Source organism: Mirounga angustirostris, unplaced genomic scaffold (assembly GCF_029215605.1).
Source record: "Mirounga angustirostris isolate CCGP_5_RB_7025 unplaced genomic scaffold, mMirAng1.0.hap1 SCAF_5, whole genome shotgun sequence".
Lineage (NCBI taxonomy): Eukaryota > Metazoa > Chordata > Mammalia > Carnivora > Phocidae > Mirounga > Mirounga angustirostris.
The window spans coordinates 38,239,631-38,266,972 of NW_026991713.1; the positions used below are offsets into that span (position 1 = coordinate 38,239,631).

Consider the following 27,342-nt stretch of genomic DNA (forward strand, 5'->3'; position numbering starts at 1 on the left):
GTTGAGTCTGGGGTATTTCGTTCACTTTTGTGATTACAGTCCTATTCTAGACTGCCTGTCACTCCTTCTTGCCCCTCATTTCTTTCCGGGACTCCAGAGCAGTATTTACGGCTCTGCACTGGCCATCTTCGCCCCGATGTCCCCAAAAGGCAATTCCAAACCATCTTTCCAAAATGAAATTCATGATCATCCTTTTCCCAGCCCTTCCTGAGTAGAGCGTCAGCCAACCAAACAAAAAAATTATCAACTCTGCGTCCTCAGATTCTTTCCCTCACTACCCAAAGTCAATTTTGTCCTCAAAAATCTTTTTTTGATTCTACCTCTAAAACTTCTCTTAGGGCAATTACTCCCTCTCTAGTCCCAGGACCATGGGCTTAGGTGATAACCTTAGCTATCTCTCTCTGGAAAGTATATGCCATGTTTAAGAGTTGGAATCTCAGTTCATTCATTTCTTTGACAGAGAGAGACACAGCAAGAGCGGGAACAAAAGCAGGGGGAGTGGGAGAGGGAGAAGCAGGCTTCCTGCTGAGCAAGGAGCCTGATGCAGGGCTCTATCCCAGGATGCTGGGATCATGACCTTAGCCAAAGGCAGACGCTTAAGCGACTGAGTCACCCTATTAGGAAATATGTTGTTTGGCATCTTATTTAAATAACTATTATGAAAAGAAACCCACATCTTCACCAGAGGTTGGGTGGACATATATGTATAACCACATCTCTGATAGAAATGTAACAATTATACAAGTAATACCCATCCCTTCCTCACCTTCAAATTCCAGTCATCCAATCAAGTTTTGAGTGCATGCTATGTGTCAAGCACAGTGCTAAGCACTGAAGCTATAGCAACAATGTTATTAGTTCTCCCTAATCATACTGTGATCCTGTGCACAACCGTATTCCTCTTGTTCTTGTTCTTACTATCTAAATCCAGGTCCTCTTTCCCTCTCATCTAATCTTTGGGCTCCTGGACCCAATTCCAATGTGTGTGAATTCTCGGGATACCAGCTTGGTGTCCTACAATTCAACTCAATTCTGACACTGTCTACACAAAGATAGAGTCAAATTCCACAGGCTAAGCATTCAGTCCTACAAGACTCCCCCCACCATGCCATTCCATATGTCTGTCACAAGCCCAGGTTGCTATCCATGCTTCTGACCTACTGGCTGTAGGTTCAACTGAACTCCCTGAGTTCAATTAATTTGCTAGAGTGGCACACCCAACTCAGAAAATCAGTTTACTCACTAGATGACAGGTTTATTATTATAAAAGGATGGAACTCAGGAACAGCCACATGGAAGAGATGCAAGAGCAAGGTATGTGGGAAGAGACATTCATGTCCTCTTGGAGTACACCGCTCTCCCCAAATCTTCATGTGTTCACCAACCCAGAAGCTCCCCCAATAGTTGATTAAATCAACTGTGGCCATTGGTGATTGATTCAACCTCAAAGCCCTCTCCCCTTCTGGGAGGTGGTGATGTGATTGAAATTTCCAACCCCCTGATCATATGGTTGGCTTCACTGGCAACCAGCCCCCATTCTTAGAATCTGTCCAAAAGTCACCTCATTAAAATAACAGAAGACACCTTTATAGCTCCCATCACTTAGGAAATTCCAAGGGAAACAGTGATGAGGACCAAATATATATTTTATTATAGATCACAGTATCACACTAAGATAACTGGCATCCCTTCATTCCTTCTTATTAGATTGGTCTAAAACAGGTCTCCTTATCTCTAGGGGCACCTGGGTGGCTCAATCAGTTAAGCGTCTAACTCTTGATTTGGGTTCAGGTCATGATCTCGGGGTCTTGAGATTGAGCCCAGCCTCAGCTCTGTGCTGGGTGTGGAGCCTGCTTAAGATTCTCTTTTTCCCTTTCCCTCTCCCTCTGCCTGTCCCCCTCCTCTCTCCCCCCCAAAATACAAAACAAAACAAACAAGTCTCCTTATCTCTGGTTTTTCATCTATTTTCAACTGTCTTCAGATTAATCTTCCTAGAGTTCAGTTCTGATAATGTTACTTTACAGCTCACAGTGTCTTCATTGGCTCCTCAGCCTCCCTAATTCCTTACTGTGCCCATTGAAGTCCTCCAGAAACATTTCGGCTTACTTCATACATGTTCAGTTCACTGTTTTTCCCTGCAATACTTTCTCTTATTTCACCATCTTCATGAAACTTTTCCTGGTATTCCTAACAAGAGCTCTATCCCCCCTCCTCTGTGCTTCTGTGGTACTTATTGCCTCTAATACATGGCTCATTGAATTCTATTTTTTATATAATTATCTGTGAACATCTTAGTATCTCTATCAGATTGTAGTCTCCCTGAAGGTAAGTCTTATTTCCTATTGATTTGCATATTACTCACAAGCCAATTGTGATACCTTACATAGTGAGCACTCAACAAGTATTTTTTGAATAAATACTTGTAGAGGGAATATTATAAAACTCTGCCACCTCCTTTTTCTAGGTGACACTTGAGACTTACTTCATTATAAATATTTTTCAATGTTTTTGAAACAAATACAAGTTTTAAGATGAGTCATGTCACTCTAAACAACCTAATGTATGACTTATGAGTCCTCTAATCTGGTTCTGCTTTGACTCTGAAGAGTCTTTTTCTGAACCGTTTGTGATGTGCATGAGACTCTTTCTTTCCTAATGATTTACTCTTTAGAGTAGCAAGATTTGTCACATTTCAGACTGTGGAAAATTATATTGTTTTAAGGTTAAAATGGAACAGTGCTTAAAAGTTAAAGACCAGCACAAAAATATTCTTTCTCAAATCTTCTAGATAAATTAGATGTACTGTTTTTATCTTTCCTTGTTTTCTGTCTCCTGTTCTTACGTGTCTTCTTAAATGTCCTCTTTCAAAGGAGATACTTCAAATTTTCTCACAAAAATAACACTTTTATAAGCTGACATGTAATCAAAGTGAGCCAGATTTCTATCATTATTTAAAGGAAAGCCATTGTTGCTGTAGAATTTCTAAGCTTTATTTTGCTGGCCTGGGTTACAAAAGAAAGAAAATAAAAGATGGATTAGCAGCATGTTTTTCATCTGTATTTGTTTCTTAAATGTGATGCCAAAAAGCTTGGTGTTTTAGTTCTATAACTAGGATTGGCCTTTTCTACAATGCAAAATTTCCTAATAATTTGTGGTATTATCTTTTTAGCATATTTATTTATACAATATGAAAAGTAGTTATTGCAACAGATCTTTTATGAAATGATTTAATCATCCAAATTAATCCAAATGAATTTGCTTTGAGTGAAAGTGATATATTTAATAAAGTGTTATTGGCTGCATTTCAGAATCCAATATTAAAACTCAGATTTATCTGTATTTATTGGTGTGGACTAAAATGCAAATGTCATATTGAGAATTGAGACTAAACAAAAAGGATCTGCATCTCTGGAATGGGATGGTTGTGAAATAATTTGAGGTCTGGTCCATCACGTTTATGGCTTTTCTGATAGATTTATTAACAAGTATGCCAGGATGGGTGGGAATTTATTTCTAAATGAGATTATCAGTACATTTAATATGTTTAATGAATTTTATAAATTTTTACTGAGAAACCTTGATGAAGAAAATATCTTAGCTGGAGGGACAGGAAAGCTGAAGCAAGAAAACTTGTAACTTCCTTACTACAAGGTCTTTATATCCAGACGGGAAGATCCACTATCTTTATACCCTGAAAAATGAAAGAAAAAAGTTAAAGACCAACATAAAAACATCCCTCCTTAAAACTTCTAACTTGGATGAATTAGTGGGACTGTTTTTGTCTCTCTTTTTAGGACACTAGAGGATAAGGGAGCTCTGTGAGCTCATAGGGATGGCCAATGACCCTGGCGGTCCAAGCATGATACTCTAACACCTACTGTTGGCACAATTCTAGGATGACACTGACACCTAAGATTTCCATCCCCTGTTATTCATACCCTGTATAATCCCCTCCCCCTGAGGTTTGGTGGACCTGTGAAAATGATGAGATCATCACTACCATGATTATTTACATTATAGAAGACTTCCCTGTAGCAGAACAAAAGAGGCATTCTCCTGCTGACTTTGAAGAAGTTGCCATGATATGAGAGGGCCAGGTGGTTAGAACATGAGCCTTGCCTCCAGGGGCTGAATGTGTGCCCCAGCCTACAGCCAGCCAGAACACGTGATCTCAGTCCTACAGTCTCACGGAATTTAATTCTGCCAACAATGTGAATGAGCTTGAAACAGAGGACCCATAGCCTCAGATGAGATCACAGTCCTAAATAACAACTTGATTTCAGCCTGGTGAGATCCTGAGCAGAGAGCCCAGACTCCTCGTTCACAGAAATTGTCAGATAATAAATGTTTTGATTCAAGACATTAAATTTGTGGTACTTCATTTCACAGCAATAGAGAAGCAATATCCACAGTTAATGTGATTGCAAACTTGGGCAGTCATTGCTCAGAGATAGATGTCCTGTCTTCTTTGTTGGAAAACATATTGAAGGTTGTTTTCATGGAAGCTGCCGTAGCCATATACAAAGTTGCCATGTGGAGCACCAGGAATGCAGCAGGAGAAAACGGAGTTGGCAGAGCAAGGGAAGCAGAGATAAATGCATTCAAGTCCTGGCACTTCATTCACTCTGGCCCATCTCAAAGTTGGTTATCTCAAATTCTTAAATCTTGTGAAAGATATTCTTTGCAGTGGCACTTATCCTCCCCAGGATTAATAAGTAACATCATTGGGATTTGATCCCAGGCATCCTAGTTCCAGAGGCTGTTTTCCTAACCATGAATCTCAGAAGAATATCCTTATCCATTGATTACATAATTAATCTCATCCTATTTGATATAATTTAGAGCAGTTAGATCAAGGAAATGAATATGACAAAAAACACAGGTATTCATGTACTACTTTTAGCAGGTCTAATATATTTATATCTTACAGACTTTTTCTAAAGTTAAGAAATAATTTCCTAAATGTTGATTTTAATCTGTTCTCAACATTAAATAATTCTCATATGTTTGGTTAAGCATTTGTTATCCTACTAGTATAGTCATTTTATTTTCTCAAGACTCCTTTGCAAAATTTTGTAGACCTTTTGTATAATGTTGATATTCGAGTCTCAGTTTGTACTGTTCTAAAATATAAAAACAAAACAAAACAAAGTTCACGATCTGAAATCGTATAACAGAACAAAACTGATTTCAGAAGAAAATCTGTTATTTATTATAGATAAAATTTACCAGGAAAGACAAAGGAGATAGCTTATATCTCTCTCATTCCCAATTCCTTAACTCAGAGTTCTATGCATCAGAAGCTGGACAGTGGCCACAGGGTGACGAAACAATGTCTTTCAAAAGTAGCTAAACTTTCTTGAATTCTGACTCTCTTTCTGGTCTTTCTGGATCTCTTGAAAGATAGCAGCTCCCAGGAAACAAGGGATTTTAGCAGTACTCCACTGTATTTTATGAGTAGTCATTACAAGATAAACATTATAGATGAAGAGAGTGTCAAGAAAAATGGACGATAAAAATGGTAGCTGTGAACAAAGAAAATCATAGTTTTTGATGAATTTTGACAATTCGGGATATCAGAGAAGCATGAAAGGATGGTGAGGAATCTGTCACCTTCGTAGTTGAGAACTATTAGGACATGCTCGCCAGAATATGGAAAGTAAAATAGGAATCAACTTTATCATTCTGCCCTGTAGCTGGAAATATGAGAGTAAAATTCTTACCATTCCTTAAGTGGTAATAGAGGACAACCATGGACAATCCATATAACCTAATATGAATAGCCAAAATGGCATGAAAATAAGCCATGAGACCTATGAAAAAGTACTACAAAGCAAAGAAAATATCATCCTAAAAACTGAGGAGAAGAAGAGATTAGCTATTATAAGCACTCTGATGCAGAATTCAGGGGAAGAAACCAGGAAAATTTTTGTTTTTGTCTGAAGTACACAAAATACATGATTTCCATAAAACCATGGAAAAATATTGAGAGGGAAGAATAGTCTTGTATAAAAAGAAAATAACCTGAAGTTAAAAAAAAAATTAGATGAGTTAAAAAGGGAATCTGATATGAATAAATATGAGGAAACAAAATGCATTTGCAGATTTACACCAATCTACACCGATGGAAGTAGAGCAAGTATGAATAACTATTATGGAAGAAAACTTAATATACAATTATGGAGAGCAAAAAAGACAAATAGATGAAGACATAGAAAATGTCATAGGTATGAAAGAAAAACAATGTATACATAATTAATATTTCTGAATATAAAACCAGATTAAAAGGAAAACATATCAAATAAAAATATACTAGCAATAGAAGAAACACCTTTTATATATTTAGAAAAATATTGTGTGAATATCAGAAGATCCAAAGGAAAATAAATAGCGAACCATACCTATACACACTCCCACAGTAGTATTGAATTCAAAACTTGAAGGAAAATTATAATAAGCAATAATTCAAAAAAAAAAGGAAAAGAAATATACCTATAATGGAACCAAATACTAAAATGGAAACCAGACTTTTCTTTTAGAGCACTAAATGTCCAATCACAATGAAGCAATGTCTAGAGTTTTGAAAGCAAACTCTGACCTCAAATTTTTATACTGAGCTTATATATATCAAGTCCTCTGTATGTGTTAAACACTCTAGTAAGTAATTTACCTGTATTAACTCCATTAACCTCACACAAATCCTATGAGAAATTTGAAAACTATGAAGTGTAAAATTATTAAGTTTATTTAGAGTCACACAGAAAAGGGTGGTATTAGGATTTGAACTTATACCTATTTCATCCGAGAGCCTGAGACCTTAGCTATCAAGCTACAGTGTGAATAATGCCTTAGGAGATATATAATCTATATGCCTTTCTGGAGAAAAATTACTTGAAGACATAAGCAACCAAGAAATAAAACAAACTAAGAATTCAATAATGGAGATATTAGGACTGACAGTAAGGACTTCGGTTAATTCACATACAGAACTATTAAATTAGGTTGCAAAACTGAACTTATTTTTATGTGTGTTTATGTGCATGCATATATAGCTTTTAATAGAATATATAGACAGACAAAATTTAATTGGGGCACAAAATAAATATGACTGAGAAGGCAGAAAAGTTAAATTCCATATCTTTAGTAAATAAAATACAATTTTTAAAATTTTTTATCCATCTCAAGATTTCTGTAATCTATTTTCTGACAGTAGATAACATTTTTGATAATGTGATAGAATTTTTACTTTAACCAGATCATCAGTCTTTCTAGTTAGCAGTTGTTAGTGAAATAATTCCCCCCCAAAGATGCAGTGTACAGGCAAGATTTCAAGTACCAAGGCCATTTATACAACATTATTAGAAAAAAATGTATGCTAAAGCTAAGAACAAGATCGTTGCTAACCTTTGTGCAAACTAGCAAAAGATGCCTCCTCATGATAGATACATTAGGAAAAGGCACAATGTCTTGTGGATAAATTAGAAAATACCTCAGGAATTATTAGAAACAGCTCCTCCCTCTGGGAAGATGTACTCCCAAATGGGTGTTTGGCTTGGCGAGAGGCCAGTGTCTTCATGCAAAGAAAAAGGCATTCCTTCCTCTGAGTAGAAACAGCTTCTTGTCAGGGTACATGACCTGGCTTGAGAAACATAAGCCAGATTTCAGTACTCCTTTGCCCCTCAGCTGAGCACTTTTATATAGAAACCAGACTTCTGGACCATTCACAGTGACCTTATCTGGGAATATTAGCACAAATGTGAATCCTGATTCACTTGGGCTGTAAGCCTTCTGGCCAGGGTCATAATTTTTGTGTATCTTGAAATCTTCTGAATTTACATGTTGTAACCACAAACTCTGTCAAAGGTTAATTTTAAGAAATTGTTGAGATATTTTGATTTCAATGGTGTTATTTTCTATGTAATGTGAACATTAACCTTGAAATATTACATGATAATTAATTGCCTAGAAAAAGCTCAGAAACCTTTTAATTCCTATTAAGAGCCTCTATTCTCTTTTGGACATTAGAGCCTCAAGGTACCGTATCTGTCTTCTCTCCTTTTCAGTTTAAATTGAATGGAATATATCAATAATTTATTCATATTCATCTCTTAAAGCTAACACGTAGAGGTTTTGTTTTACTACTAATAATTTAATTTTAAAAACAGAATCAAAAGTCCCAGGGTATATTAATTATAGTACTTAAAGGTGGAGACAGGTGAATTAAAGCTTGCAAAATCATTTGTCCTGAAAGGGCACTCTATAAAATTACCACTAAGAAAATGGACAAAGAAAAAATATACAAGAGATAAAATGAGTATATAAAAAGGTTTGAATTCAGTGGCACCATCAGATATCTATTCTACTGTGAGCTGACCTTTTTTCTTATTATATCAATAAGGACTTTTGTCTGCTACTACCTAGTATTGATTATGATAAAGGATAAAAGAAACAAACTCATAAACTTCTTGGGGAAGAAAAAAGTTGATCAGCACTTGTGGAAGACAAATTAGCAAAATGTATGGAAATTCTTCAGCATGTTGATGCCATTTGGGTCCTTCAATTCCACTTCATGCATAAGAGTTTATAATAGGGAAAATGAGAAACATATTTAATATCCATTAATAGACTGGTTAAATAAATCATGATATTTATGAAAATACTATATAGCATATAAAATTTCTACTGCAGGAAAGCTTTTTAGAATATAAAAATTCTTTTTTTTTAAACATTTTATTTATTTGAGAGAGAGAAAGAGAGTGAGAAACAGCATGAGAGGGGAGAGTGGGTCAGAGGGAGAAGCAGGCTCCCCCCGAGCTGGGAGCCCGATGTGGGACTCAATCCCAGGACTCTGGGATCATGACCTGAGCTGAAGGCAGATGCCTAACCAACTGAGCCACCCAGGCACCCCTAGAATATAAAAATTCTTAAAGAAATTTAAAATTTATATATATATACGTATATATGTATATGTATATTCAATTTAATCCCAGATCAAGAGAGGCAGGGAGAAAGCGAAAATAAGTAAAATGACAATAGAAATTATTTAGGTGGATGTTTTATATTCTTTTTCTCCTAGAAAGTGCATGAGTTTGTTTTTCACTCTTCTCCCTTCCAACAGGACACAGTGAACAGCTAAATCCTTATTGATTTAATAAGCTAAAGTTAGCATTTTGTAGTTTTAATGTAAATTTCTGAGCCGGTCAGGAAATATGTACGTGGTTCAAGTACATGCTGACACAGCACATACAGACATTAAATTTGTTATTTACTGACGTGGGGAAGACTCTGCAAGGAACCGATTTAAGGGAAGTGGGGCAGGAGAGAAACAAAAGTAAATACAAGTCGAATTATTAGAGAGTAGGCCGCAGCTCACATAGAACACAGATATATCTGGAAAGGCCAAAGGAATCACTGTGTCTGGGAATGGTCGGTGAGCATGAGGAGTGACAGTGAGCAATTTACCTGCTTGCTCCTGGGCCTGTCGTCATTGTTCAGAGTTCACCTCACAGGGTATTTATTCCCCCTTTATTCCAGCTGTGTTACCCAATTTATCAGGGTAGTCAAGGGGGTATGGTGCTTCTTCCAGGCTCAGAAGTGGTGGGAGAAGCCAGAGCGCCTATGGCAGGCAGAAAGAAAACACTGGTCAGGGGAAGGCAAGGAGGCCGATGGCCTTGGCTGGTCCTCTGCACATGCACTGGGGCCGTTCCTGCCTAGCTGTTTCAGGCGGAATGCATAGAGAATTATCGTGAAGGTGGGAGCAGGTCCAGGACCACCAGCTGCAGAAACATGAGCATGTGTCTGAGTGAATCTGGGCATGAGTATATCAGGAGGAGTGTATATATTGAGTTCAATTTACCACCCACTAATCACCTTTCAACCTACTTGCTATGGTCTGAATTTTTGTGTCTCCCACTCCCTGCCCCACCTTAAATTCGTATGTTGAAATCCTAACATCCTATGTGATGGCATTAGGAAGTGGGCCCTTTGGGAAGTGAGTAGAACATGAGGGTGGAGCCCTCCTGAGTAGGATTAGTGCCCTTCCAGAAGAGACCCAGCCTTTTGGGAAGATCCAGAAGATCTTGGACTTCCCAGCCTTTATTTATAAGAAATAAATGTTTGTGTTTTATAAGCTGCTTAGCCTAAAAAATAAAAGTATAATTAAACTTTTAATTTGTTACCATCTGGTAGGTGAGAAATGGCTTGTCAGTGTAAACTGAATGTGAAATGCTTTTATTAAAAGTATGCTCCACTGGGGCGCCTGGGTAGTGCAGTCAGTTGAATGTCCAACTCTTGGTTTTGATGGGATCGTGATCTCAGGGTGGTGGAATTGAGCCCTGCATCAGCCTTTGTGCTGAGCTGGGATTCTGCTTGGGATTCACTTTCCCTCTCCCTCTACCCCTCCCCACCATTCTCTCATTCTCTCTCTCTCTCTCTCTTTCAAATCAATAAATAAATCTTAAGAGTATGCTCGATTATCTTTCCAGTGTCCTCAAGGATTATTTCTTTTTCTCTGTAATACCAGTTCAAGTTATTGGCCCATTTTTCAATTAGATTGTTCATATTTTCCTTTTCTGATTTTTTTAGGAGCTCTCTATATAGAAGACTAGCCTTTATCAGTGATACGTTGTAAATATTGTGCTTTGGTCTTACCTTTTTCTTTTGACTTTGACTTTTTTTGTCTTGCAGAATTTGTTTTCACTTTTCTTGTTAAATTTATCAATCTTTTCTTCTGGGCTTCTGGATATTGAATCAGAATTAGAATGACTCTTCCCACTCTTCCCATTCACTATTAGTGAATTTCTCCCATAATTTCTTTAGAAGTTCTAAACTTCTAACTGGTTTTTTGAACATTTTTGAATGTTCCCTTTTAAACATTTAAATCTCTGATTCACGTAGAATTTATCCTCATGTCAATGGATGTACAAATCCAAATTTTTCTTTGTCCAAGTTATTATCCATTTGTCCCAACACCAAGATATTGTCCAGGTCATTATCCAGGTGTCCCAAATCATCATCTCTGATGATCTGAGGGCCACCTGAATCATATGCTACATTCTAAACTTCTAAACTTTCTCATAGATATGTTTATTTAACTAATGCCTACTTTCTCACTAGATTTTAAATTACAGGAGGGTCCACACTGTGTCTGCTTTACTTTACCTATATCCTCAGAGCTTAGAACAGCACCTGGCACATAGCAGGTGCTCAATACCTATCTGTTGTATTGCAGAAAGCTTACGATGTTCTAGGACAGTGTTTCCCATTTTCCCCCACAAATAGGTCTAAATGTGATTTAGTATTTTTAATTTAATGACAAGTATTTTACAGAGAATGAAAATAAAGAAATGTGTGGCAGACAATATACATTATGTGCCTCAGCTGAGGTACATAATAGTTTCTTTCAAGCAATGTTATTTTAACCAAAGATGTTTGATTCAATCTATATGTTAACAGGAGTCAAAGAATACCAAAATGTTAGTGTCTAGATGAAGCATTTTTATTAAGCACAAATAAGATAAAGTCAATTTTTATAAATAGTAGACACTGGGACATTGCAGATGCAATGTTCATTTCATTCTTTCACTCATTTCTTAGTAACCCTGGAGGTCCAAAATATCTAGGAAGTTGCATTTTTTTCTGGGAAGCATGATTTTGAAACCCAAGTACTCACCTAGCTGAAATCTGAACCTCGTCCATCAGGCCCCCGCATCTGCTTTTCAGTGCATCTCTACTGTTTTCTTGTTGCTATTTGACTTCATTTGATCCCCACAACAATCATACCAAGTAGGGCATTCTCTCCTTTTTACAGATGAGGAAACTCAAGTAATTCTATACTGTAAGTGGCAGAAAATTTGGGGATTTGCAAAGATCGCAAGGTATGTTCCTTGCAAATGACAATAATTTACTATATTTAAAAAGTGCAGCATTCCACTGTAGAATTATTAATACATTCAAATAATTTTATTTCATTCTTCATTGGCAAAGCAGCAGCATGAAAAGCAAAATAGCATGCAACTTTGATCGAATGCAAATACATATAAAAAATCATAGGTCCGTGAGCTAGCAAATAGTTAATTAAACGTTAAATAATAACAACATATTTAATAACAGTTGTAATGGTATAAAAAAATAAAAGTCCAAGATATCCTTCCACTATTTAGCAACTAATGCTACATTTCTCCATTTCCTATTATTGGGATTACTATTATATGTATGTATATACATATGTATGTGTGGCATTTTTTTTCATTTCTTTAAAAGGAATTGAGTTTGAAAGTCTTAATTCTATGCAAAGCAAACTCTTTAAGAATCAAAGGTTCTGTGACAGACACTTTACTATACTGTTCAAAAGAAAAGAGCATAGGACTGGAATGCACAAAGTCACTTGGGGTAAGTCACACGGCTTCTCCAATGACCTGATATACTGCAAAATGAGAGGAATTTGCAATAACAACCCTAATATTCATTCAGGCTTTAAAAAATCTAAAATCCTGTAGTTCTGTGATCTGTCTCAAAGTATCCTACTCTTTATGACTATACAGATGTCAATTCTAACTAATTACATTTACCAGACTAAACAGTGGCAATGAACGAGTACTGTTACCTTAATTTGGCAGACTTCGTAAAGCAAAAAAGTCACTATTGGGTGCAACTGAAAATTTCTGCAAAATAATCTTCTAATTGATGACAATATCCCAGGGCTGTGGCATGTTGCAATTATATACATAACTGCATTTCAGCTGAACAACTTAAAATCATTTGATTCTTTAAAATAGAGTAAATCAATACATCTATATTTTCCTAGGAAATTGCATATATTTGTACCAAGTATTAAATTGCCATATCCCAATAGTGTGAAAAATACGTTATTGTTAAATAGTATAAATCTTCCAGTGCCTAAATAATAGTGTTAGAAGGTGACTTCACTTGACATTATGATTATTGCACAGAGTTCCTAGAATCCAAAAGTTTAGTTCCACTGGCATGTGCAGTCTATAGGTTCCTGGAGGGTATGCATGACTTCAGTGCCATTTCCTGAGCAATACAGGGGCACAGACAAGTTTCTCACTCCATTTTCACGACAACATTTGCAGAATCTTAGATGGCTCTCAATATTGATGTTATATATGGTAGCAGATGGGCAATTTCCATCACAAGATGTGACATTTACCTGTAAGGAGAGACAATGAGAAAAGAATTCTTAAAATTTTTAAAAACTGGCTATTCAATTCTTCTAAGATAACAAATGAAAGCAAAACTTTATTATCACTATAATAACTCTCAAGCTTCTATGTTAGAAGACTGCAAAAAATACCAAGTTAAAACTTAGTAACTTGAATAAGTCCAAGAGATGTTCCATGGTGATGCCTAAGACAGCAAGGCTGACATAAATCAAACTCTGAAATAAATTGCACATATAACTAGTCAGGTATGTATAAAATGTTCATCACAATCTAATGATTCTATTGTAATCTGTATTGTATCATGGCTCGTGTAGACTGTAGTATTGGATAGGTCACACTAAATGGGGTAAAGTTAGAACTAAGACTATTTTTGCTGAGTTAAATTGCATAGTTAAGAAAATATGTAGTCAAATATATTTGGTTTTAATTTCCATCTCTCTAGATTGCAATTATGATTCATAACTATTGATTATTTATGCTAAGAATAGTTCACACTTCTTCACAAACAGAATATTTTAATATTAAAATGTATGAATAATCTCAAAGTTAAATATTGTGACACTCAGCATTTTGTTGACTTACAAACATATTAGTGCTGTGACACATATGCTTTTGGAAAGTCACATGCCCTTTATGTAACAAATCATATTTTTCCACTTACAGGATTTTGACTTATACAGTCCTGTTTCCTTATGATTGATTTAATGATCACTTTCTGGCATATTCTTTCTTCTCGTTTGCCTGATAAAATATAGAATGTATTTATTCATCAGAAGGCCCATGTCAGATTGTTTCTTAATTCAATTAAACATATGCCTATATTTAAAATAAAATAATGTATATATTTATATAAAATATAGTCTATATTAAGGTATACTTAAAATTTCCTTCATATATTTTACGTTCGATATTTATTTTCACTTTCTAAATAGATTTTCTCATATTTTTAGCATTATACTTATCTCTTTACCTTATTGTCCTAGAATAGTTATCATAATCATAAATCAAAACATTTAACACATGCAATGTTTGTATCATATAGAGAGATAAAATGTTTAAAATTCTAAAAATATTAAATTATTTTTATAATGAAACATTGTATGTAGAAGTAAATATACATGTACATAATTAGGCATTTATACATATATACATAAATCTTAGAATTAAAAACAGATTTAAAACTACTTTATCTTAATAGATGTTAAGATAAAATCATACATAAATGTAATTGAATTATTTATTAACCATTTTGAAATGTATGGATGAGTCAAATTATAGTTTGTATTTGTGGCTCTGAAATGATCTCTTATGACTTCACATTAAAATACTTTGTATTAATTAATGATACATTAATATGCCTCTGTGCGTGTGATGGATGACCACTTGATAATACAGCTAAGAATATATATTTAATGCTATAGGATAGTGGATGTAAATAACCCCTGAATCAGGATGCAAAAAGACCAAGGTTCTTACTTCACTCTGACACTAACTTGCTTTGTTACTTTAGCAAAGTCACCGAAATCATTCTGCTGAGTTTCCTTGTTTGCAAAAGACTGAAATTAGATCTCCAGTTTCCAAACTAGTTTAGCCACAAAATCTTTAAGTGCTTATATGAAATTCCAACATGTAAAGTATCTAAAAGTTAAACTACTGCGGTTGAAGTAGAGATGAGTAGCAGAGATTGCCTGAAATTAAACTGTCCTTCTCAAGGTCACTCTTGACCTTCAAAGTGCTAACTTCGGAGGTCACAGCTTAGTTCTCATCCTACTTAATTTCTCAGCAGCATTTGGCCCAGTCTATCACTCTCTCCTCCTTGATACAGTTTCCACACTTGGCTTCCAAAACACCCCCTTTGGTTTTCCTCCATCTCATTCGTGGCTCCTCCTCAGAATCCTAGGCTTGTTCCTTCTCCTTTCCCTGGCCTCCCACCTATAGCCTGGTCGGAGGTTCAGAATTGGTGATGGAGGGCAGGCTGGTGTGTTCCTTATGGTGCTTTCACTCAGTGGTTAGTTACTTTATTAGCCTTTCTATTCTCATGTAAGAAAGATTAGTTAATAATGAAATCATCTTTAATGTGACCTATAAGGTATCTACCCTCTTCTTTCTGTCACCTTCATCCCTGTGCTTAGCCAAACTTTGCTATTTCCTCTGCTTTCAATACTTTTTATTCTTTCTGGCTGGATTTCCAAAGACATTCATTCTCTACCCAGATGATACCTCCTCATAGAGGCATTCTCTAACCACTCACTTAAATTAGCAACCCAGCTCCCCACTCTCCATCCCTTTTATTCTGTACTATTTTTCTTTATATCACTCATCTCTACCTGGCACAATATATTTATGTGTTCATTGTTTCTCCCCCTTCTTCCTAATATGCACTAGGCAGGCAGGTATTGCATCATTCACTATCATAGTCCCAGTGCCTAAAAGAGTGCCTCATACATGGCAGGCACTTCATAGAAATCAGTTTGATTAGTTAATTCATACAATGAATATAACTGGGACAGCATAAATTTATTGTTAGTTGGCTGAACTTATTAGTACCAAGAGGCATATCCAACTTCCAGTCTCTCCAAGATAGCCCAGTCACCCAGAAGCAAAGTCTGCAGACAAGGATTCTGTGATACCGAAGCAGAAACTATTTCACAAGTCCTTACATGTCAGATGGGAGAAACTGAGGTAGGTTGGTATTTTTCTGCAACTTCAGAGAGCTTGGCAGAAGTGAAAGGTCCTGGGCCTGGGCACTGGACAGGCCTGAGTCCATTACTGATTAGTGCAATCAACTTTCCTAAAGCTTTATTTCCTTATCTGGAGGGGAAACCATACTTACCTCCCGATCTACCTCCCAGAACTGTTGTGAAGTTTGGTTGCAATACAGTCTTCAGGGGGCATAATAGTGCCAATGTGTGGCAGGCAATAAATAGCAGGATTATGGTCAGTTGTATAGATCTTCCCCTGCCTGCTCTCGGATAACAAGATGTACTTACTTGTTTAATAATCAACATGGAGTTACAGAATCCAAGGTCCTTATTGAAATCACAATGCCATTCACATCTTTGAGATGGGCTAACTTTGTATAGCCCATCATGTTCCAAGCAAATTTGACTACAGAGACTTTTTTAACTTAAAACCTATTAAAATCCTATGCAAAACCTTTTGGGAAATACAACAATAAAGAAATTTCTGATATTTAGGTTAATATTCATCTAAATTAAAAATACTTTATTCATATTCCAGAAGACCAAATTATAAAATAATTAACCACATGACAAACATTTAAATAATAACATTATAAAATGTGCTTCCCTCCTTGCATCATAAGATCTGAATTTTATGAGAAAAATCATAATCACCATGAGCAATTAAAACTAATCTATCAAATTAATGCATGTAATATGTCCTCACTTACAGATCTTGCAACAGCCTTCATTATAAAGCTTTACAATCCCTTCATTCTAGGAAGAGAGAAGGAATAAAGTCAAAACTCACAGTGTTTGTTATTTCCTCTTGGACTAGAAATAGAAAAATAACTCTCAGTATTTTTATTAAATATCACAAAGCCTTTAAAGGAAAATGATAGAAATTTAACCATTTCTAATGAGAATTTGTTTTTAAAATTAGGAGCTGATATTTTGTTTAAATTTTTGTTATTCACTAGTAAAACAAAGTGCAAAAAGATTAACTTACTTAGAAGAGCACTTTACTTATTTATTTATTTATTTAAAAACATTTTAAATAACACCAAAAAAATTCTTACCAAAGCAAAGTACTAATAGGTACTCTAAATAGAGGCCATTATGTTTTTTTCAACTCCTTGAAATAACCTAAAGTACTCTATGAGACAAGACTAAGTTCCTGAATATAACTGATTTTTAAAATGATGTATCTTTTTATCATTTTATTCAAAAATATCCACCACTTCAGGATGACTCTTGCCTAAGACTAAATTAAGAAAATTTTATTGATTATCTTTTTGAATTCTTACAGTAAGCCACTAATTGCTTTTGGTAACTTGCTAATTACAATTCAAGTAACAGAACTTACACTATAAAAATGGATCTGGGAAATAAGATGATGCCTAAGATTCTTTCCAGAGCTGAAATTCTATTACTTTACTATATACGATATCTACCTACCCAGCCAGCTAGCCACCATCACTAAAAGGGCACATCTTGGGAAAAAAAAAAAATCAGTGAGACTATGCTATTTCTGCATACTTAAGAAAAATATTGCCTACACAATAGAACAAAGTTCACTTTTCATTAGGGATTACTATCTCCTAAATAGTTAAAGCTACGAAGGATCTTGTAAGAAAAAAGTATCTATCAGCTCCAAAAATCTACTTTCCCAATGGACTCTTCTCTGAGAGAATAAGGAATTGGGGTATCTAAGCTAAAGGATCAGCAGTGCTGTGATATATGCCAGGTTCCACCATGGCCTGTGCTCAGAGAAGTTAAGACAAATTTCATTTAGGCCAGCATGAATTAAAAAGGGAATGGCATCATAAATCTGGCTGTGTGTTTAAGAAATAAAATTGGCCAACCTCTAATTGATTATTAATTCATACTGAAAGAGAGGCTAGGTCTGCTGATCAAAGGATTTTTCAATAATTCTTTGATCTAGCACAATGTCCGTTCAGGGAGAATCAAAGTTATTTGGAACACCATTTATAACTCAAAATGGCAAACTGAAGAAATATAATGAGCTTTTATGTGTACATGAAAATAAAACGTACAGCAAATAAATAAGCCACAATGTATTTATGTACGACCTTCGAAAACATATTTTCTAAATTATATGTAATACTACATTTTCTTAGATATGATAAAGTACAAACCATTTTGCATTCAGTCTCATTAAAAGGGGGACAGATCATATTGTAGTTCAGAATCATTGTCCCTTCATCAGTCTTAACACATTCGTATGTGGTACAATTATAGTGCCAGGTACTCCCCTCCTAAAAATAAGAGAAAGTTACTGTTTTGCTTATTAAAATCTGGTATGTTTCTTAAGTAGAATATTTCCTATCCAAGATGCAGAGAACTTCCTGTGGCATACAATGTCCATCTGGAAATATTCCCAAACTTATCTAAAAGGATTAAAAATACATAGATGGTGTGTGTGCATGTGTATTTGGTTTCATACTAGAACTGAGATGTAAAAGTCAAATAAAGCGATAGAGAGGAAAGAAACAAATAGGTATGTGTTTCTACTACAAGATTAATTATCCAATTTGCCCAAGTGACAAAGGTCTTGTTTTAATATTCCCTCACTAATTATAAAACAACAAATCATATTAGTTAATATGCCTCCTTTCTTGAGATTTGTTTATTCTTCCTTCTACTCCCTTATCAACAAAACAATTACAAAATCTTTGGATGACAGTGATAATTGACTTTTGCTTCTAGTTTTATATTCCTTATCATTGTTTTAAAACATATTCCTATTCCTTTAACAAATTTTTAAACATAATAACTGTTTATTTCTTTCCTGATTTCAGAATTCTTATTTAGAAATAAAAGCAGCTGGACATATTATAACATAATTATTGAGCTGTAGTTGTCGATCTATATTCTTATTTTTTAACCCACATTTTAAGATGCTAGCCATGGGCTCCCTGCTCAGCGGGGAGTCTGCTTCTCCCTCTGACCCTCCCCCTTCTCATGCTCTATCTCATTCTCTCTCTCAAATAAATAAAATCTTTAAAAAAAAAAAAGGGCGCCTGGGTGGCTCAGTTGGTTAAGCAACTGCCTTCGGCTCAGGTCATGATCCTGGAATCCTGGGATCGAGTCCCGCATCGGGCTCCCTGCTCAGTGGGGAGTCTGCTTCTCCCTCTGACCCTACCCCCTCTCATTCTCTCTCTCAAATAAATAAATAAAATCTTTAAAAAATATAAAAAAATAAAAATAATAAAAATAAAATGCTAGCCAAACTCTGGCTTAAAGATTCCTTGTGCAGTAAGGAATTTTGATGAACTTCTTTTTCTCCAGATTCTATTTTAACTTACAAATATCCTTAGATCTTCTATGAACCTTAATTAGAAAAGATCTCCAAGTCCAGGTATAAGAGAAAATAAAATATTCAAATTCAAATAGTAATTCTGTTAATATCCAGTTCAAATAGTACAATCTTGTTTATCTGAAATCAAAAATCAGTTGTTCCACAGAAATTAGATTTCTAGATAACTAAAGCTTATCTTTGAAAGAGCAGGAGTTAACCATCTTGATGTATATTTACCTTGATTGCATTACTTGTTGAGTTCTCAAAAAATTTTCTGAACATAATTTAGTCTTTTATCTACATTTCAGGCTATCACTGTGAATACTAGTCATATAAATAGATGGTTCCTGGATTTATTGATTATAGAGTTTATGTTGCCCTTTTACTAAAAGCCCCAAATTTCTGTGTTTTTTCAAGTAAATTCTGATTCCTTTTCTCTCACTGACACCTATGTCTTCCTCATCATTTTAGAAGGTTTTGTTTTCAAAGCCCCTTCTTTAAAATAATATATTATAAAATAGAAATATTGCTAGGATAAAACAAACAGTATCAACAACACTATTTAAATTGGTAACACTAGTTTGTACATAACTGCGAAACATAGGTTATGGCACAAGAAGACAATTATTCATCTTCTTATTTAATAAAATGCACAGGATTGGAGAAATGTGTTTTGGGGATATGTGACTAATCCCATGTAATTAAGAACACCAGAAGTAAGACCTCTAGATGATTAAACTATTAATGAAAACACTTAAGAATGGCAAAAATAAACTGGAACAACTTTCAGGTAATGTAAGTTACAAAGAATTAGTCACACTCCTAAATCTGATGACATCACTAATAACTGCACTAAAAATAGAAAGTTCCCTTTCTCTTTTCTAGGGAAGGAGTAGGTCAGTCCATAAACCTATATGGAGTTATTATGAGACTATAGGAGCGTTCTGAATAATTATTATATTATTTTTGGTAGAAAGATGTGATACAGCATTACTGACTCTTGAAGTCTTCTTTGTAAAAAATATTCTAAGTCTTTTATCTTATTTACCCACTGAAATCTTAAATACCTGAAATAGTAAAATGTTAACATTGTGAGTTTCAGATTTCTGTTAAAATGCTTCATTTTTTAAATTTCTTTTAAAGATTTTATTTATTCATTTGAGAGAGAGAGAGCACGAGAGGGGTGAGGGGCAGAGGGAGAAGCAGATTCCCCACTGAGCCCAATGTGGGGCTCGATCCCCAGACTCTGGGATCATGATCTGAGTGGAAGGCAGGCACCCAACTGACTGAGCCATCCAGGCACCCCCCACCTTTGTTTTTTAAGATTTTATCAGATGAATGGATAAAAAAGATATGATACATATATACAATGGAATATTATTCAGCCATCAGAAAAGATGAATACCCACTATTTGCATCGACATGGGTGAACTAGAGCGGATTATGCTAAGTGAAGTAAGTCAAGCAGAGAAAGACAATTATCATATGGTTTCACTCATATGTGGAACATAAGCAATAACACGGAGGACCATAGGGGAAGGGAGGGAAATCTGAAGGGGGAGAAATCAGAGAGGGAGATGAACCATAGAGACTATGGACCCCAGGACACAAACTGAGGGTTTCAGAGAGAAGGGGGCAGAGGGATGGGGTAACAGAGTGATGGGCGTTAAGGAGGGCACGTGATGTGATAAGCATATGTGATTATATGCAACTAATGAATCATTGAACACTACATCAAAAACTAATGATATACCACACAGTGGCTAACTGAGCATAATAAAAAAAATAAAAGAAAATGTTTCATTTTAAATGAGTGAACAAAATAATGGTTTTTTTCTATTGGTCTAACAATTAGAATAAGCAATTCTCAAAGCCCATTTTCCTCACATCTGGGAAAAAAAATGAGGATCTATACTAAAATGAGTTTCAGAAATGATTTAAACATATTCCTTTACAGCAGGAATTATCAGAAACTTTAAAATGTAACAAATGTAACTGTGTCTTGTGTGCTGTATATGAGTGTATTTATTGTATGTAGAACTCTGTGTGTGTGTGTGTGCATGTGTGATATTTTTCAAACTTATTTGACATAAAATCATCTTCAGAAAATTGCAGAGAGAGCTACCCTCCAAGGAACTTATTTTAGGAACTAAGGAATTCATACCTCATATATAACTGATGTTCCATTTTCCATTTGAAATTTGCAGGATACATTTTTGCAGGTACCACAGCAATCATAATCACTTGGAGATGGAATGTACACCTGGTGCTGGGTATAATGATAGTACATTTAATTAGCCACACAACAATACCAATATTTTTAATGAATCCATTCTGGAAGTGCTTCCCAATATTACTATATGCTCTCTCAGAACACCTGTAAGCAATTTAAAGGTTGAATTTGAGGCACTTCAAATAATAATTGACTTTATATAGCTGTATTAGAAAGTGAAGAAAACTATTAGCCTTTACATCTAGCAGCCAAGATTCATCAAGCAGGTCAAGCAAGCTATATAGATAAATAGATAATAAGGCTCAAGATCATACACAGGAAAAGGAAAATATGCATTGTATAGATATATTACACATTAATAGAATATTGAACTATTCAAGTGTATACTTCAAATTTATGCAGTATTCACTAGTTAAAATTCTATAGCTGCCATTTTATGATTAATTCAACTCTCCACTGGAATGACTTACAAAGAATACTTACAATGTCACATTCTTTTGAGCAATTCACCATTGTAAAATTCAGAGTGTGAAAGCCTATATGGTTATCTTTTTCTTCCAGACACTCCACTGTATAACAAAAGTCCCCTTCCAAATACTTTATCATAGATTGGCCAGGATTCAATACTGATACTGCTTGAAATACACACACATCATCCTTTTCTAAGAAAAGAAAGTCAATGAAAAGTACTATTTTGAGTTTTTTATTAATCAATCAGTGGAACTTTTACTTATATTTATGTTTTCATTGTGATGTGCAATTTTTTTTTCCAAAACCAATAAGAAGATCTTTACCTCTATATTTTGTTAATAATTCAAGAGTTTACTTAATAATGAATGTAGCACATTTATTCCTTAACATACAATAAGAAAGTGATCTGTAAAGTCAACTCCTCTTTACTGTTTGAACTGTCTTCAAAACTATACTTCATAGCAGATTCCAGAGTTTTAGACTTATCATCAAGCTACTTGTTATCCTCTCTTCTGGAAACATACATGACAATTTGGGGGAGTAGATATAGATGGAAGCAATATCTAAATCAATAGTAGTGGGGCTCTTCATGGTGGCACTAACATTTTATGGTTTTTATTGGTTCTTTTGAGAGAAAATTTTCAATTTTGTTGTGATGCAAAATATAGCCTTGTACATCGTATTCAATGATGAAGGTAGTTGATACAAAGTAAAAGCATATTAATTTAGGCTAGACTAGTGATGAAGATTCAGCTCAGAAGCTCTTTGTGCCTTGCCAACAACTGAATTTAAGCTTTCTTGCATATAAAAATGCAAAAGTTTCAAGCTGTTGAATAAAAGGTTTTTTATTAACCCACTAATACATAATATGAAGATTTGTTAATTTATAGAAAAATCAGTTCTATGTTTTACAATGTTAACATCCATAATGATAGCACAGTGAACAATAAGTCTCCCTTTTAGATGTTTATTTTTAAAATATTAAATATATATATTAAAAAGAACCATAGAATCAACTTTAAAATTCTGCAAAGCCTCTGAAAAAGACATTCATTTTTCTGTCCCATTAACATATTTGTCAGAACATTTAGAGATATTACAAAAGAGGCAACTGAAAAATAACAGTGCACTTTTATAATAAAAAACTGGCAAAATGGCTTAAAATGTGTAATATAGCTCAAAGAAAATCATTTTTAATTTATTAATAGTGAACAATAGATACCAATAATATTCATGTCATTTAAAAGCTAGATAAAACATAGTTACCACAGAGATACTGTACACATCCACAGTCACTCTGAAAGTTCCAGTCTATTGCAGTAAATTCTCCCTATTAGAAAGATATTAGTATTAAATATGACTTGTACAGCTTATTATATGACAACTATAAAAATATATACACAGTATAACATTTAGTAAGTTCCCTACCACACAGCCAGACACATATCAGGTGCTTAATAAATATTTGATAGTAAACAGGCTTTGATTAACACAGTGGTCATTTAATTAGCAGCCTACAGAAAAAATTCACAATAAACAATATGATTATGGATCACTTAATCTCTCTAAACTTTAATTTCTTTATCTATTAAATGAGTGAAAGTAGAGAAGATGATCTTTATGGTCTTTAATAACTTGAAAATATTGTTGGAATCTGGGCTTCTAGTGGATAGTTGGAGATAAGAGAATATGTGCTAATCCCGGAAATTTTGGTTGGTGCAAACATTCTTGATCTTCTCTATAGAGGTGGTCCAAGGTTCTGATGTTTGCATGGAGCAAGGCTGCAACAGCATAAAAGCAGGAGCAGAAGAGTATAGTAGAGGGACTAAAAGCACAGACTCAGGAACAAGGCTGCTCTGTGCGCATCTGGCTTTGCTGCCTGCTAGCTGTGGGACCTCAGGGAAGTTACTGAGTCAGGCTTCTCCTCACTTCCCTCATCTCTAAAATGGGTATGATAACACTGCCTACCTCTTAGGTTTAGTTGGAGAAATAAATGGGTCAATTCAGGTAAAGAACTTACAATAGGGTGGACACACAGAAAATGCAGTATAACCTTTAGGTGTCAATAAATTGCTGTCATACCAATCTTAAGCATTGCCCTGTCAGAAACGATATAGGGTCCTCTCAGTGTAGTACCAGGTTTAAAGTTTTAAGAATTGCATTTTTGAGTAATAACTTTTCCTGAGTGCATTTAATTTTCATATGATATCAATAATAAAATTAACTTGATTCTTTTTTCTTTTTTTAAAGATATTTATTTATTTATTTATTTATTTATTTATTTATTTATTTATTTTAGAGAGAGAGCACAAGTGCAACTAAGGAGAGAGGCAGGGGTGGGAGGGGGAGGAAGAGGGAAAAATGCCAAGCAGACTCCGTACTGAGTGTAGAGCCTAACATGGGGGCTTGATCTCATGACCCTGAGCTCATCATGATCTGAGCCAAAACCAAGAGTTGGATGCTTTTTCTCAAGGCATGAGAAAGGTTGCTATCTTTCAGCATACATTTCTTACCTCACACTTTGGTGCATTTATTCATGTTCAACCTAGCCTCTATCTAAAATAGCTCAGCTCCTTTCATCCATTATTCTGAACTATCACTTTCTTCCAAACTTTTCTTGATGGTTAACTTCCCTAGAAAGTTCTCCATGATGATCTGTACCTTGTGGTTAACATTCTGAGTACTGTGTTTATTTTATCATAATAATTCTAGCTAATCCTTATTGAGCTCTTTCTATGTATCAGGTACTATCTAAGTAATTTATATTAACTTATTTTATTGATATGATGTAGGTATTGTTATTTTTATATTGCAGATGAGGAAAGTGAAGCACAGGTAGGAAGAGTCCAGGCCAGGAATAAAAACAAGGCAGTTTCAACTTGCTTTTGTTCTCATTTCAACTTATGTCTGGGCTATAGTTTCTAAAGGAAATGAAGGAGTTATGGCAGAGTAGAAAGAATAAAGGAATACACAAAAGCACACACAGACATAAAACAACCCTTGGTTTGAGTCCTAAAGATCTCAGTCAATCATTTGCTCTCTCTAGACCTCAACTTTCTTATTTACAAAATGTTCGTAGATAACTCTTAAGAAAACACCAACAGTTACATGTTTATATCCCCTCCTTCTCCACAATAGAAGCATCATTGGCACAATTTCTTGAAGAATCACTGGGGACACCTCTCAATATTGAGATAATCTTTTTTTCAATGTTTTGCTTCATTTTAAGACCAGTGAAGTAGATATAAGGCTAGTAGATTCAGTCACCCGTGAAAAAAATAATGGATTGCCTTTTCTTATCTCAAGTAAATAAAAAGAGTTTACTGCTCCCTGATACCAGAGCATGTTACTTTAATCAACTTCAGTATAATTAAAGAGGATAATTTCATTAACTCCGAGAACTCAGAAATAAGGGGGATAAAGGAAGAATAAACTAACTTAAATAATATGACAATTCAATCAAAATATGTGTTCTTACCACTTCACAAGTTGGCATAACAAGGTTTTCACAGCTACATTCTAAAAGGCAAAAATCAACATATTTATGTTGGTCAGAATATATCACTGTACTGTAATAAAACTTCAAAGTATGAAAATTAGTTACCGCAATGCCATGTTGGACAACATTGACCAGATACATTTTCTTTGACAAGCTTCATATCCTCTGCACAGTCGAGTAGTGGTGCAGGACAAAGATTTGGGTCACAAACTAAATAGAAAAAAATTCCACGGATAAAGGTTAGCTTCTTGTAAAAGCTTATCCTCACTACCTACCATTTAATTCACTGCCATTGCTGATGTCATGCATGGACTCATATTTCTCCCACCACTCACTTGCCATGTATCGGTGGGGATGGAATACATGACTCCCAAGCAAGTACAACAGTAGTAGAACTAGGACAGCTCAGCAGGTGAAGAGCCCTGAGAAATGCCAGGTGTGTACTAAAAGAAAGGAAGTAGAGAATGTATGGAATCACCTGGGAAGCTAGAAATTCTAGGATGATGAGAAAAGTCATAGTAATCTATTTTGGGGAGGTAATGATATTATCCAAGAAGAGCTCTTAGATGTATAAAAATATTACCTATACTTAATATATATTTTATATACTAGAATTCAATGAAGGTCTGATGTAACAGTGCAATGAAGATTCATGGGACTTTTTAAATATTGGGTAAATCTAAATATTTTAAATTAGTTAAGATATACTCACCACAGTAATATCGTGGACAACAGAAATGTGTAGTATTAAGATCCACAGTGAGAAATTCCCCATCAGTACATAGTGGAATAGGTTCCGTGCAAGAGTCACAAACTGAAGGTAAAACAAAAAGCCAGAAATCACAACTGAGCTAAAAACAAGCTAATTATTAATTTGGATTACTACAGACATATAAAAATCAACATGAAATAATGTTTAATAAAATAGGAAAAAGGGAAAATAAGGCTTTAACAGATCTCCTCATTTGGTCATGAAAACAGTACTAGTAGGTATATTGCTATATGCTTTCTGAACACAGTGACCAAGAAAAACACCATCTTACCAGAAATACAGAGCATTAAGATTTCTAGAGCAACTTTCTTTTTCCTAGGATCAAAATGTCATTGATTTATTTACTTCAGTTTTCTGAATTCGCTACCCTTGATTACTCCAATTTATGGAAGAATATTAATAGAGTACGCACTTGTTCTTTTGGGCTGTTCACTTCAATTACAATTCTCTGAAAGACCCTGGCAAAATGTCCCACCCATACTGTCTTGGAATGACTCTTAATAAAGGTGCCTGACTCTCAGCAGGCCTCTGTGTAGGAACAACCCACATTAGACAAATCAGAATCTCTTTCTATGGCATCTGAATCATAAACAGAGGCACACCAGGGCAGGAAATGGATGTTGCTGACTCAGTCCTTAGTGACTGCCCCCTGGAGTAGCTGGTTTCTCTCCTTCCAGGGCTTGGTTTTTCTGCTTCATCTTGATCCTACAAAATCTTGATCCCCAAGCCTTCCAGTAATTGGTTGTGTGTAAACTAGCCTTAAGCAATCCATTTTGCCACCTGCACTCAGAGAACCTGAACTGGTACAAAGAGATGTGTTTTGATTTCCATAGGTACACCTGAAACCTACATTAATCACCAGTCTTTGATATGAAAATTCACTTGAAATGGAAAATAGAGAACTTTTTAATTTTCAGTGTCCATTTCATCAGACAGAATATATGACTCCCTATAGTCTTTTCCCAGACACCTTTCATTTCATTTCTACCATTCTCTTCCATCATCACTATGCTCACACATAACATCACACATGATATATAAAATGAAGTTTTAAAGTGGTTCTCTAATGGCTTAGCAGAGTCCATTATTTCAGTTGGTTCTTCAAGGAAAGCCAAGGCTAAATTTTTCTCTAAAAACAACTGGTACCAGCCTTATTAAAGAAAAAAAAAATTTTAATTAT

The 27,342-nt window shown here is 35.0% G+C and overlaps 1 protein-coding gene across 2 annotated transcripts in view; it reads right to left on the reverse strand.

Moving 5' to 3' along the window:
* Positions 1-11,945: 11,945 nt before the first annotated feature.
* Positions 11,946-27,342, reverse strand: part of OTOGL (otogelin like) — a 131,424-nt gene continuing 116,027 nt past the window's right edge. For both annotated transcript variants that reach the window (XM_045867283.2, XM_045867282.2), the window contains 10 exons: positions 26,103-26,204; positions 25,496-25,600; positions 25,370-25,410; positions 23,158-23,221; positions 21,904-22,082; positions 21,352-21,456; positions 18,025-18,144; positions 16,597-16,642; positions 13,846-13,925; positions 11,946-13,171 (listed from right to left, as the gene is read on the reverse strand). In XM_045867283.2, coding sequence (XP_045723239.1) covers positions 12,971-13,171; positions 13,846-13,925; positions 16,597-16,642; positions 18,025-18,144; positions 21,352-21,456; positions 21,904-22,082; positions 23,158-23,221; positions 25,370-25,410; positions 25,496-25,600; positions 26,103-26,204 — 1,043 coding nt within the window. In that variant the 3' untranslated portion in view covers positions 11,946-12,970. The remainder of the gene's footprint in view (positions 13,172-13,845; positions 13,926-16,596; positions 16,643-18,024; positions 18,145-21,351; positions 21,457-21,903; positions 22,083-23,157; positions 23,222-25,369; positions 25,411-25,495; positions 25,601-26,102; positions 26,205-27,342) is intronic.